The sequence below is a fragment of the Desmodus rotundus genome, chromosome 7 (assembly GCF_022682495.2).
Source record: "Desmodus rotundus isolate HL8 chromosome 7, HLdesRot8A.1, whole genome shotgun sequence".
Lineage (NCBI taxonomy): Eukaryota > Metazoa > Chordata > Mammalia > Chiroptera > Phyllostomidae > Desmodus > Desmodus rotundus.
The window spans coordinates 113,989,694-114,001,826 of NC_071393.1; the positions used below are offsets into that span (position 1 = coordinate 113,989,694).

At 45.4% G+C, this 12,133-nt stretch overlaps 1 protein-coding gene across 30 annotated transcripts in view; it reads left to right on the forward strand.

Moving 5' to 3' along the window:
* The window catches only part of SIPA1L1 (signal induced proliferation associated 1 like 1), a 323,108-nt gene that overhangs the window by 251,059 nt on the left and 59,916 nt on the right, over nt 1-12,133 (forward strand). For all 30 annotated transcript variants that reach the window (XM_071222029.1, XM_071222033.1, XM_071222028.1 and 27 more), the window contains 3 exons: nt 3,320-3,893; nt 4,513-4,787; nt 10,659-10,928. In XM_071222029.1, coding sequence (XP_071078130.1) covers nt 3,320-3,893; nt 4,513-4,787; nt 10,659-10,928 — 1,119 coding nt within the window. The remainder of the gene's footprint in view (nt 1-3,319; nt 3,894-4,512; nt 4,788-10,658; nt 10,929-12,133) is intronic.

Sequence of the window (12,133 nt, forward strand, 5' to 3'; positions counted from 1 at the left end):
CCTTCCTTCTAAATTTGGGGCTGGGAATTGTTTGTTGCTGTTCCCATGGTGTTTTAGGAGTTTAGGTGTCGCGTCCTTACTTTTTTCCATTGAAACTTCTGTCCAGGTGTGTCTGTAACATTCCCGTGTATTAACTTGAAATTGGGTCTGGGTATCAAGAACTGCTACTTCATCCAAGGTCAGCAAATGCCCCAAGGCCCAGGCCCACTAGAAACAGCCTAAGGGCAGTCTCTTTGGCCATGTGACTCTTATGGATGGTCCCTTTTTCAGGTATCTCGGGACTGGGAGGTTTAAAAATGTTCTTTCAGGGAAAATAACTGTGGTCTTGTCATAGAGCAGGCTGTTTGTTGACTGTCCAGAAGCTCAAATTCCAGTCCTGGCTCTCTCTCTAACAACCTCTGGGCAAATCATTTTACTTCTCTGAGTCTGTTTCCTGGAGAAGTGAAGAGTTTGTACCAGCTGTTCAAATGCAGGTTCAAGGATATGTCAAATGAATAAGACACAGAACACCTTCCCGGTCCCTCAGTCATACTCCAAGATTTTGGAGACAACATATTTTGTGTTAAAAGGAACACAAATATTCTTCAGTAGAATGCAAAATCAAGATGAATTTTAAGATGGAACTCAAGATTTTCTTGGCAGAGTTTGAGGAACATTGAATTCTCCAAGATTCCTTTCCTTCCAGTGCTCACTTTCCATGACTGTTTCAGCCTCTGAACTTCTGTCTGTCTGTGTCCTCTAGGTAACCCTCTTGAGTAGAGCATCCTAGTCCTCAACAGTGCTGAGTGAAGAAGGCATGGCTATAATTTTAAAGAATGTGCTATTTCTCCCACCCACCCCCCGCTCTTTTGTTGTTGTTGTTGTTGTTCAAGTACAGTCGTCTCCGTTTTCCCCCACCACTCCCCCCACCCCAGCCATCCCCACCTCCCTCCCTTATGCACCCCCCCCTCGGCTTTGTCCATGTGTGCTGTATACATGTTCCTAAGGAGATAAGTATTGCATCCATGGCGAATGTGAGAATGCCAAGCAGAAGCCCTTTGGAATCTGCTTTCTAAAATAGCAAGAACCATTTAAAATTAATACATTTTAAGTATCTATATATAGCAAACTGAAATTCTCGAAAGGCTTCTTATGTAGACAAAAATATTCCTTCTACTTAGTTTTAGGCAGCCTTATTATCAAGCATTCAAAATTCGTGGCATATAACTCAATGAGCTTTTAACCTTGTAGATAACCTTGAAAGTTAGATTTACCCAAAACAAAACCCCTTATTTGAAAAGAGCATTCTAGGGTATCATCTTCCTCATCTTCTTCAATAAGGATTCTATTTCTAAAGCTGATTTTAGTGTCTGTATTATTTACCTCCCCACCATAGTGAATCAGCGATAATTATAGGTTAAGGATTCTGTTCTTTTCCTCATAGTTCATTCTAGAGGCTTCTAATTATTACTGGGTTTTCAGTATATGTTGGTCTCAAGTTCTATCAGTTAATAAATAAATCTGTAGAAAGCCAGTGAGTTTAACGGGGAAAGTAGATGGATGGTGCTCATATTCATACCCCCTGCTAAGTATTTTCCTCTCCTTATTTAAAATAAAATCACAGCTGCTTCTTGAGGAAAAATAACGATTTGAAGTGAAATTAGCAAGAAAAGAAATTGCCAATTTAAAAATGAAAGATGTTAAATATTTCTGGATCCTCACAGGATTCCTCTTAGAAAAACCAGCAAATCTGAATTTTAGCATCTTTGCTTGACTTAAAAAAAAAAAGGGATCAAATTTAAATCATACAGCTGTCAGTATTTAAGCCAGAGAGTTCACAATAGACAAGAAAAATTGCCTCTCTAATACTGGTATAATTAGGCTATAATGCATATGGAGGTTTCTGTGAATTCTTTCTCCAGTTAAAAAAAAAAAAAAACATGGAGTGTTGCTTGCTGCCGTTCTTTGTCATGAAATGAACTAGGTACTCTCTTTAAAAAAATAAAAGATAAATTTCTGAAAAGAAACAAATAGGGCATTCCGTGGTATTTTTTGACAAAATAATATAATTTATATCCTGAGGTTTCTGTTTTTAATTTATTCTGTTTTCACAAGAAGTAATCTTTTTTTGAAAAACAAAGCCAAGTAGATAGATAGATGGATAGATGGATAGATAGATAAAATAATGAAGCAGAGCTCTTCAGTTTAATTTGAAAGATGCATGCTGTATATGTTCTTTCCATTCTGGGAGTTCCGAAGGAACAGGGTTTGCACTGCTTTTCTAATATTGAGTACAACTGTATAATTGACTCGCTTTTAAATAATTAAGGAGTTTGGAGAGGTGGGTGTTCGACCTGTTCCAGTCATCATTTCCAGCCCCCTCAGACTTTGTTGTGGTCCTGCGTGAGCTCATGGGACGTAAGACACACGGCCTCTTCGTTGGGGTGGAACTTCTGTTGTTGTTTTAGGACGTGTTTTTTCCTTCTGAGATTAAAAGTAATAGATTATTACAGATGTTTATATGATCCTTTTCTCAGGCCCAGTTTTGGCAATATACGGAAGTGACTGGAATGTGTTTTCTTAAATCATTCTTGCGTATAGGAATGGGAGAAGGGAAATATTCTCCCCACCAGCAAATTGTCAAACACTGAAAGTGAATGTGGGCCAAAAAATAGCTCAGTTTAAAAATAACGTTTTAAAGCACTGTTGCTATTACTAAAAAGATCAAAGTCATTTTAATATCTTACTCAAATGTCAGTTTTCATTTTTAAATTGTGCTTTTGGCCTGTTGCATAATGCCTGACACATAGGCCAACAAATAATGTTTATTTAGTTAGAAAGATTTTTAATCTATGTCCCTTATGTCATGCATCTTTTGATATTTTCACGGTCAGCTGGCCACTTTTGGGCATCATATCTAAAGTGGAGACCATGTTAATGTTCTTACAGAATCTATGCTTGTTCTGAAAGGTCATGTGATTATAGTAACACCCCTTGGAAATAACCAGTAGGTATTTAAAATGCTGTCTTTTACTAAGACTATGTTGGTAAATTTTTTTTTCATGGAGTTGTGGTTGGTTTACCACGTGTTAATGAAAATAATATTTTAACTTTAAGGTTTTTGGCCTAGAAAAAAAATTGTTCTATAAATTCTAAATGTGGTCGAATGAAAAAGTGTGCGCGTGTTAAGTGGAAGTGTTTCTTGTGAGACAATGACGGTTCTTTTCCTTTTGAGGGACATCTTAGTCCTGGGGAAAGTGTGTTTCGTTCTCAGGCTTTGAGACTGAGAATTGTGGACCTTCCCCTTTCTCATCAATCTTTGCTTTTTTTCCCCTCTTAGTGTGGCTGTCACCAGGTCCAGAGATGTGCCCTCATTTGGACCTCCCATCCCCAAAGGGGTCACTTTCCCTAAGTCAAACGTGTTCAGGGACTTCCTTTTGGCCAAAGTGATAAATGCAGAAAACGCCGCTCATAAATCAGAAAAGTTCCGGGCTATGGCGACGCGGACGCGCCAGGAATACCTGAAAGATCTGGCAGAAAAGAACGTCACCAACACCCCTATTGACCCATCTGGCAAGTTCCCTTTCATCTCTCTGGCCTCCAAGAAGAAGGAAAAGTCGAAGCCATATCCAGGAGCCGAGCTCAGCAGCATGGGGGCCATTGTGTGGGCCGTCCGAGCCAAAGACTACAACACGGCTATGGAAATAGACTGCCTTCTGGGGATCTCCAATGAGTTCATTGTCCTCATTGAACAGGAGACAAAGAGCGTGGTTTTCAACTGTTCCTGCAGAGATGTGATAGGGTGGACCTCAACTGACACCAGCCTCAAAATCTTCTACGAGCGAGGGGAGTGTGTTTCGGTGGAGAGTTTCATTAGCAATGAGGATATCAAGGAAATTGTCAAAAGGCTACAGGTGAGTCTTTCCCTCCCACTCACCCACGTGCAGTTTCCCTTTTACAAAGCTTTCAATACAGACCAGAGCCAAGTTACTGAAGCTTGTATTCTTTATTAGCTCCTCAGAGAACTCCCCTTGAGGATGGGGAGCAACACCAAACTTACCGTAGAATAAGCTGGGAAGCCACGCACGGGGGGTGGGGGGGTGGGGTGTGTGTGTGTGTGTCCCATTTGCATGTGACCTGATCCCACTGCCCTGGTGACTGATGAGGTGGCCCAACCAGTCTGCTTTAGTTGTTACAAAGAATCGTTTGATTGGGCATCTGCTGCCTTGAATTTTTTTAAGGACGGAATGAGTAGCAGAATATGGTTTCTCATGTCTGCCAACCCCTTGTAGGTGTCTGCTCGAGGTTTCCTTGTAACTTCAGTGAAACTATTGAGTTCTTTGGATGCAACAAGTGTGTTGCCTTTGGCCTAATGAATGGCGACTAGTGAAGGGGAAGTAACCAGCCCGCTGCTCAGCTGGCGGGGGGGTATTCAGAGATGACCCTGCTTACGCTGTTTCGCTAGTGCCATGTCTACCACTTCATGCCCTCTTTCATGACATCATGCAATCCATCTTTTGTTTCCTCATCTAGTTTGTGTCAAAAGGTTGCGAATCGGTGGAGATGACTCTGCGCAGGAACGGGCTAGGACAGCTCGGCTTCCATGTCAACTATGAGGGCATCGTGGCAGACGTGGAGCCCTACGGCTACGCCTGGCAGGCGGGGCTGAGGCAGGGCAGCAGGCTGGTGGAGATCTGCAAGGTGGCAGTGGCCACTCTGAGCCACGAGCAGATGATCGATCTCCTGAGAACGTCCGTCACGGTGAAGGTTGTCATCATCCCCCCCCATGATGACTGCACCCCACGGAGGTAGGTCTGAGGTGGCGGCTTGGAGCCCAGGGCCGGGTCTGTGTGCCGTGAAGTGGTCCTGCAGGGTAGGGGAGTAGGGTGCGATGCAGGACGTTCTCTCCATGGAAAGTCTGACTCAGGACACAGCTTCCTTCTGGCATGTGGCAGCAGCAGCTGGAAAGAATGACTAACTTGGACCGTTCCCAGGACTTATAGCTCTCAATTTATAAAGTTGCTGTTGCAGATAGAAGAGTCTGGTAATAGCCATCTTAAATATCTTGCACCAGTAGCTGAGAAGCATTGCAGACGTAGCATAAAAGATGCTCAGCACCACACACCGTCAGGCTCTTTCCTTTTGTGTTCTGTGACACGCTCATGCTTCCCAACCTCGCATTGGTGCCTGACTGCTGTCCAGCACTCCAGCTGCTGCTCCGACCCCAGCTCTCTCAGCCTGGGGGCTGAACGTGACTGACCAGGCTTTTTCCTGACTGCATCCGTGTAACAGGAACTGGCCTCAGAGGAGCTGATCCTGCTCTTGGTCCTTTGGCTATTGGTTCCGACCTTTTCCCAAAGGGAAGCCCAGCAGCTCCCTGCCTCTCCCAGCTGCTGCCAAGCCAGCAGTGCTGTTGCAAATTTAATTTCTCTGCCTCTGGGGAGGCTTCTTGATGGAACAAATTTAATCAACTGTTTCTTTTCTCCTTTGGGCACGCAAATGCTATTTTTGCTATTCCCTCCCCGCCCCCACCCCACCCAACTGTTACTTGCTTTGAACCCATTATTTTCTAAGAGTTTATCTTAATGTTTGTCAGTGACTCGCTAGGCCTTCTAACGCCAAGACAATACTCCTCATCCTGTTTTTTGCCCAAAACACAACCAGTCTGCACCTGAGCTTTCAGAGATTCATGAGCATCAGATGGTGGAATGTATGGAAGTTGCAGTGGGTCATTGGTGTCATTTAAAAAGTAAGCAACAATGACAATCTAAATGTACTTCAGTTCTTCAAACCAAACATTACATACCAGCCTGTGGGGGCCCTTCTCAATACCGCTCACCTCCTCGGTGGCCCGGACACTCATGTCCTCCGTCAGAGTGTGGTGAGACCCCTTCGTCTAACAGCTTTAAGAAGTGCTCCGTTTTGGATGATTGGATTTCTCTGGAAACCAAAATATATACCATGAGCTTTTTATTTGAGCTTTTTGGGGGGGGGGCGGAGGGAAATGTTCCGAAATTGCTTTACACACATTCCCTGCCTTTGAGTTAACCAGGCTCTTCTGGTTCCTTCAAGCACATCCTCACTGAGGGGCAGCGTTTCGCTGAGTGGGATTCAAGAATGGCCGTTGAGGTGCATCAGAAAGGTGGTTCGGTTCTTACACTCTCTCCCGCTGCTCTGGGCTTATCTGTCGTCTGTCCCTTGAGCTCTCCTACACATTCCCTCCTTTGTGGCCTCTCAACAGGCAGCTACAAACTGGAGAAGAAAACCAGGCTTCGGAACTTCTCAACCTTGGTCGTGCACAGTAGAGTTATAACTACTAGTCTGAGGACTGATCTACCCAGAATGAAGCCGGAGATCTCGTGCCACTGTCTCGTTTGTTCCGAGATCTTTCCCCTTGTTTCTAGTCCCCAGTTGGTATTGGGGGTGGGCGAGCAAGGAGGAAACAGGTGTGCGAGCGTGTGTAAGGAAACAGGAGGGAGTGGGCAACACTGGGTGGTCTTTCCTGGAAAGATGCGCCCAGGGGCCTGGCCCTGGGTAGAGAGGTCTATGATAGGGGGGGTTTATCCACCATAAGATACTAGACTAGTTATATCTCCTATGTGTGTTGGTAAAAACAACTAACATTTGCTGAGTGTGTAATGAGCCAGGTCCTGGAAAAAGCACTTTTACGTGGGTTAATGCCTTTAGTCTTTATAACTGTCCTGTGAGGTAATACTGATAATTTCTATTGTATGTAAAAGAAACCAAGACTCAGTCAACTCTTAACTGCTACTTTGTATGCTTGGGGCGCAAATCCTTTCCTCATATATTAGCATAAGCAGGGACTTGGTGAACTGGCTTTCTACTGGGGGGAACCTTGATTTGGAACGTTTGCGGATTACTACCCGGTAAATGCTCCCATTGCGGCCAGTTCCAAGCTACCAGCTTGACACCACTGAGTGCAGAGTTGGGATACAGGCTCGTCGATTGCCCCTGCAAACCTGGACAGGCTGCTCCCTCCCACCCACCCTGGAATGAATGAGCTGTATTTGTCGTCTGCTCCCAACACTGCTTCTAACTCACCAGCTGCATCCTCTCCAGCCTGGGGAGCTGAAGGGGACAGGACCACGCATCCTGGGATGCACAGGATGGTAGGCTAGGACGAAGGATCGGTGCGGTGCACAGCCCCTTGGGCCTGGGGACGCACTCCGCTCCTGTCACTACGGTTTCGTCAGAAATGCCTCTGCCCACCTTCTGAGCAGGTGCGAGGTGATGCCACAGATGCCTTTGAGGACTGAAAGCGCTGCTTTCCCCACCCCTCCTTTCAACTGACTTCAGAGGAACAGTTGAAGCGTTAGCACCTTGCTACAATTTTCAACAAAATAAGATAATTCTCTTCTGTCTTTTTTCCCCCATCTCCTCCACACTTCACATTCCCACTTTTGTTTTCCTAACAACTAATTAAGTACTCTCTTCTTTGACTAGTCACGCTCTTCAGTTGTTACCGCTGTGCGGAGGTGAGGCAGAGCAGGTGGCCTGCAGGCACACCGCCCGCCCCCGCCCCCGCCCCCGGATCACCAGGCACCCGAATAGGTGATCTGGTGATCATACACGATTACCAACACCCGTGTAGGTTTACATGGGAGAGTCATTAGTTTTGAAAAGGCAGTGGCTTTTTAATGAAAAAATACAGTTTAACAACAACAAAGTGAAGCTTCAATAACAAATGTAAAATAGGGCTCTTTTCCCTGTTCTCAGGAAACTAAAAAAAAAAGACCCCTCTATGAATATTTTTTGAAGTAAAGTTTTTAAAGGAGAAGAAGGGACAGGGAAAGTCAAGCAAAATTTCTGAGCCCCTCCTGCATAGTGGGCTTTTTAAAGAAATCTTCATGGCAACCTTATTTCTAGGAAAACAATGCCAAGAATGAGGTTTTGAAAGATTCCATAGCTGCCCAAGGAGCCAGCCCATCAGCTGCTGCAGAAACAGGTTTGGTACTTACCTGCGGACTTCACTGGAAGGCTTGCCCCTGGAGTGAGACTGGCAGACTGCCTGAGGGACCCCCACCCCCATCCATCACAGACCCTGGAGGCCATGACCAGCGCTGGTCTGTTGGTGTGGTAACCTCAGAGTCTCCAACAGGCGTTCTCTCGGCAAGATGAAAAGTACCCAGATGGCAGATTAAATTGCGAGATGCTGCGATGGTGTTGCAGGGGAGGGAACGGTGACCTCTCTGCTGGGGGGGCCAGTGGCCCACGGTTGTTAAAGAAAGCAATCAAGGGCCATTCAGGAGGAAGAGCGGAAAACAAACAAGTTACATAAAAGGACCAAATTACCTTGTAAACAAGAATGGGTCACAAAGGTTTTTCTTCATTTTAAGAAAACAAGTATTTCAAACTGCAAAAGCTAGAAGGGCAGCTGTTAGAGATCATCGGGTTCAAATCTCATTTTTCAGATGAGGGTAAGTGTTTTTCCTGAGCCAAAGTCACATGGCTTATCAGGGCCCTCGCTGTCCTCAAACACCTAATTTTTCTGAGTCAAGAGTCTGTTACAATGTTTTTATTCAATACACTGTTCAAGTGTTTTTCCGTCTGTATTTCTTAGTGTCTTAAGGAAAAAGGTGGGAGTGATAGGTAATAAGAAATGCAAGGGAACAGAAATAGTTTTTAAAAAACTGAAGAAAGAAGGAGATGAAGTGGTGTTTCTGTTAGCAGGGTTTCAGCGTGCCACCCTGTGCCACTGTGAGCGCGGGGCGTGTAACCCCTGTTGGCTGTAGCTCTTTAAAAATGGCAGAGCTTTCCATTTGGTCATAGGCTCTGCCCTGAGTGAAACATGGTAGGCACTCTGGGTGAGGAAATTTGGAGACTTGGGGTAGAGGTGTACTTTAGTGGCTGAACTAAGACTAACCAGAAGTAGATTGGTTCTGTGAGCTCACATCCTGGCTCCTACGCCGCCTGGCTTTGTGGTGCTGGGCAAGTCACTCTCCCCAGGCCTCCATTTTCTCACCTGACCAATGGGGGTAATGATATCCGCACTTCAGAGAGCGGTGGTGAGGCTTCATTGGTACCTGGCCCATTTGAGCTCTGAGGTTAGAGTTACTGTTGTTGAAGACCAAGCTCTACTTGGGATGATACACTGAAAGTCATTTCAGGGACTCTCATACATGTCTGCTTTGATCTTTGTTCTTCCGTGTACTGCTCACTTCTAGATTCCGTGTACGATTCTTACACGTTACGGAGGTCACTAAGTAGTCATCAGAGCGAGTGCGGTGTCCACCCCGCCTTGGGCGGCAGCAGAGCTGGCAGGATGGCTGGGGTGTGGCCCTCGGAGGCTTTGTCTTCCGTTCTCTGTGCCTGAATCTTCTCTCCTCCCTTAGGCTTTGTCAAACTACGCCCTGTAATTAGAGAGTGTGCAGAAGGTTTTTGGTTATATATTAAGTGATGGAAATGAAGTGTAGACTATAGAGCAGACAAAAATTTTTGGCTAATGGATTCTTTTAACTAGTTTTAATATTAAATGTTTGGATATGTAGGGTTAACTAAAAATATTAATTTTACCTGTTTTGCTTTCCTTTTTTAATGTGGTGCTAAACATTTTAAAATTACACGAGTGGCTCGTCTTCACGGCTCGCCTCCCATTTCTGGGGGACAGTGGTGGCTTGGACTCCCCCTCTGTTATCCCTGCAGTGCTGCTCGAGGGCCGTCTCCCAAGCTCCCTGGCCTTTCCTTCCGGATCTTCCCACCTCTTCTCAGTCTTGGAAATTCCTTTAAGAAAGAAAGTCATTTTTTTTTTCACTTAGTGATGAAATTCAAAACGCAGTTTGAGTTAATGCTTTAGTGGGAATAGGTTCCCCCCCCCCCACCGATAATTTGTCTATCAATCAAGTTAATGGTTTCTTGATCTTTCCTTGGTTGTTTTGGGTAAAGGGAATGGAAAGTGGACTTCACGCTTCCTAAGGTTTGGGGGTTGGGATGGTGACAGGAGACATTCCTGCCAGCCATTCCTTTCACTACCTGGGGATAGCCTGGCTGTGGGACATTTATAACTTGTGGGGGCGGGGGGCGGTGCAGGGAAGAAAGCCTGATTTCAAATTATGCTTTGTTCCCTGGTAATTTGATAATTGCAGAATTTCTATAATTGACTTTTTTTTTCCTTCTGAGCCTAATTTGGCTCTCAGTTTGGATTTCAAGATCTCTCCCTACTTTACTTTTTGACTACCAGGATCCCAACAAATTCCGAAGCGTGCACCCCTGTACATCCCCAGTCCACGGCACACAGTGAAGGGTGTGTGGCCCTGAGCACTGGTTTCCTCTGAGGCCCCGTCCTAGGCAGTCCACACCCTGTGTGTCAGGCTGTCCTGGTAGCCTTCTCTCCTCAGGTCTCCGTACTGACTGTCCCCCAGCACCCCACCCCACCCCTCACCCCTCCTTCCCCTTCCCTACCAGGGTGACCCTGGGTCTCCTTGTTTTTCAAGGACTCCATATCTCAGACTTACCAGTTGGGATTGAGCAAAGGAAGTATAAGACTTCCCGGGGCTCTGGTTTTTGAAAGGAAACTAATTATAGGGCCCAGTGATTAAAACATGGTTTGAAACAGAGGACGAAGTGTTTGATCCATTTTAACTGTTAATGAGAAGCAGCGTGGTTGCACCAACAAGGAAAAACAATACTAATTTTTCTTCTCTCTGCCCTTCCCCTAACAGGAGTTGCTCTGAAACCTACCGCATGCCAGTGATGGAGTACAAAATGAACGAAGGGGTTTCTTACGAATTCAAGTTTCCCTTCCGAAATAACAACAAATGGCAGAGGAATGCCAACAAGGGGCCCCATGCTCCTCCAGTCCCTTCCCAGGTGCAGAGTCCCATGACCTCGAGGTTGAATGCTGGGAAAGGAGACGGAAAGATGCCTCCTCCGGAGAGAGCTGCCAACATTCCTCGCAGCATCTCCAGTGACGGGCGCCCTCTGGAGAGGCGGTGAGTGCGCCTTCTCAGGTTTGCTCCAAATCTCTGCCCCTGCTTTAAATAGCAACAGACTCATAAGCACCAGCTTTTAGGTCTTCCCAAGTTTTACTAGAAATTGAGAATTAAAGCTGAGATGCCTGCACAAGCAGCTTTGAAAGCACGGTAGCATCCCAAAGCCGTACGGATAAATGAGGGTCTCTTCTCACATAGCACTCAGCGCCGCGTTGTGGTACTCGTGCTCTGCTCTTTCGTTTCCGTGTGGGATCGACAGAAATCATTCCCACACACCCAGTAGCATATGGATGAGAAGTCAGCGCACGCGTTGAGGTCACTTTGACTTTATTATCATCTTTGACAGTCTTCACTTTGGGGGGATAAGTGGTATAATAGCAACAGGATGCAGGTTTTTGGTTGAGTATCTGTCACTTTGTTAATAAAAAAATTGTGAGAAGTGAAAAAAAAACAGTATGGCGTAAACATATTTGCCAGAGCTCTGAAAGAAGGGGAAAAAATAGTGGGTGTGTTAAAACACTTAGTCCTGAGTGAAATAAGCAAAAGAAAGAGGGATTGAGGGGTCCCAGAAAGTGAGAACCAAGCACTGATTCCCTCACAAATGATAACAAGGAAACCCTAGCACGTTTGTCTGGAATTCGTGTAAAACAAAGCACTGGGAAATAGAATAGGCCAAAAATTAAACGTGAGTAAGTACTTTTAAAATGTAAATAAAAATTGGCTCTAAAATTTTAGGTTGCACTCTAAATGTGTTACCCCTGCTTACCTCGCCACTGAAGAGGGCAGTTTACTTTGGTGACCTGCTAGTCACCTGCTAGAAGAAGCCAGTTCTCTCTGTCCATACCCGGTCCTTTCTCCGTCACCTCTGCTTGTCTTGATCTCATCTCCGAAAGTACCTGTGGCTCCTGCACTAGGGAGGGATCAGAAGCTTCAGCTGGGAGGAGTCTTTGCTCCAGGAACTGGGTGGGGTAGAAGGAAGGTCCCTGTGGAGCCAAAATGTGACCCTGGCTCATCTGAGCAGCAGGAAGCAGGTCCCACAAGAACAGGGTGGCAAGGAAGGTCAGTCCTAGCAATGCTTAAACAGTCGTCAGTTCAAATTGGGAGCAGAAAGCTGATGGTTTTAAAAATCACACCATGTTGTCTTTTATCTTAGTCTAATCTTAAGCTATTGCATAAAAACATTGTCACTTAGTTATTTCAGAAAT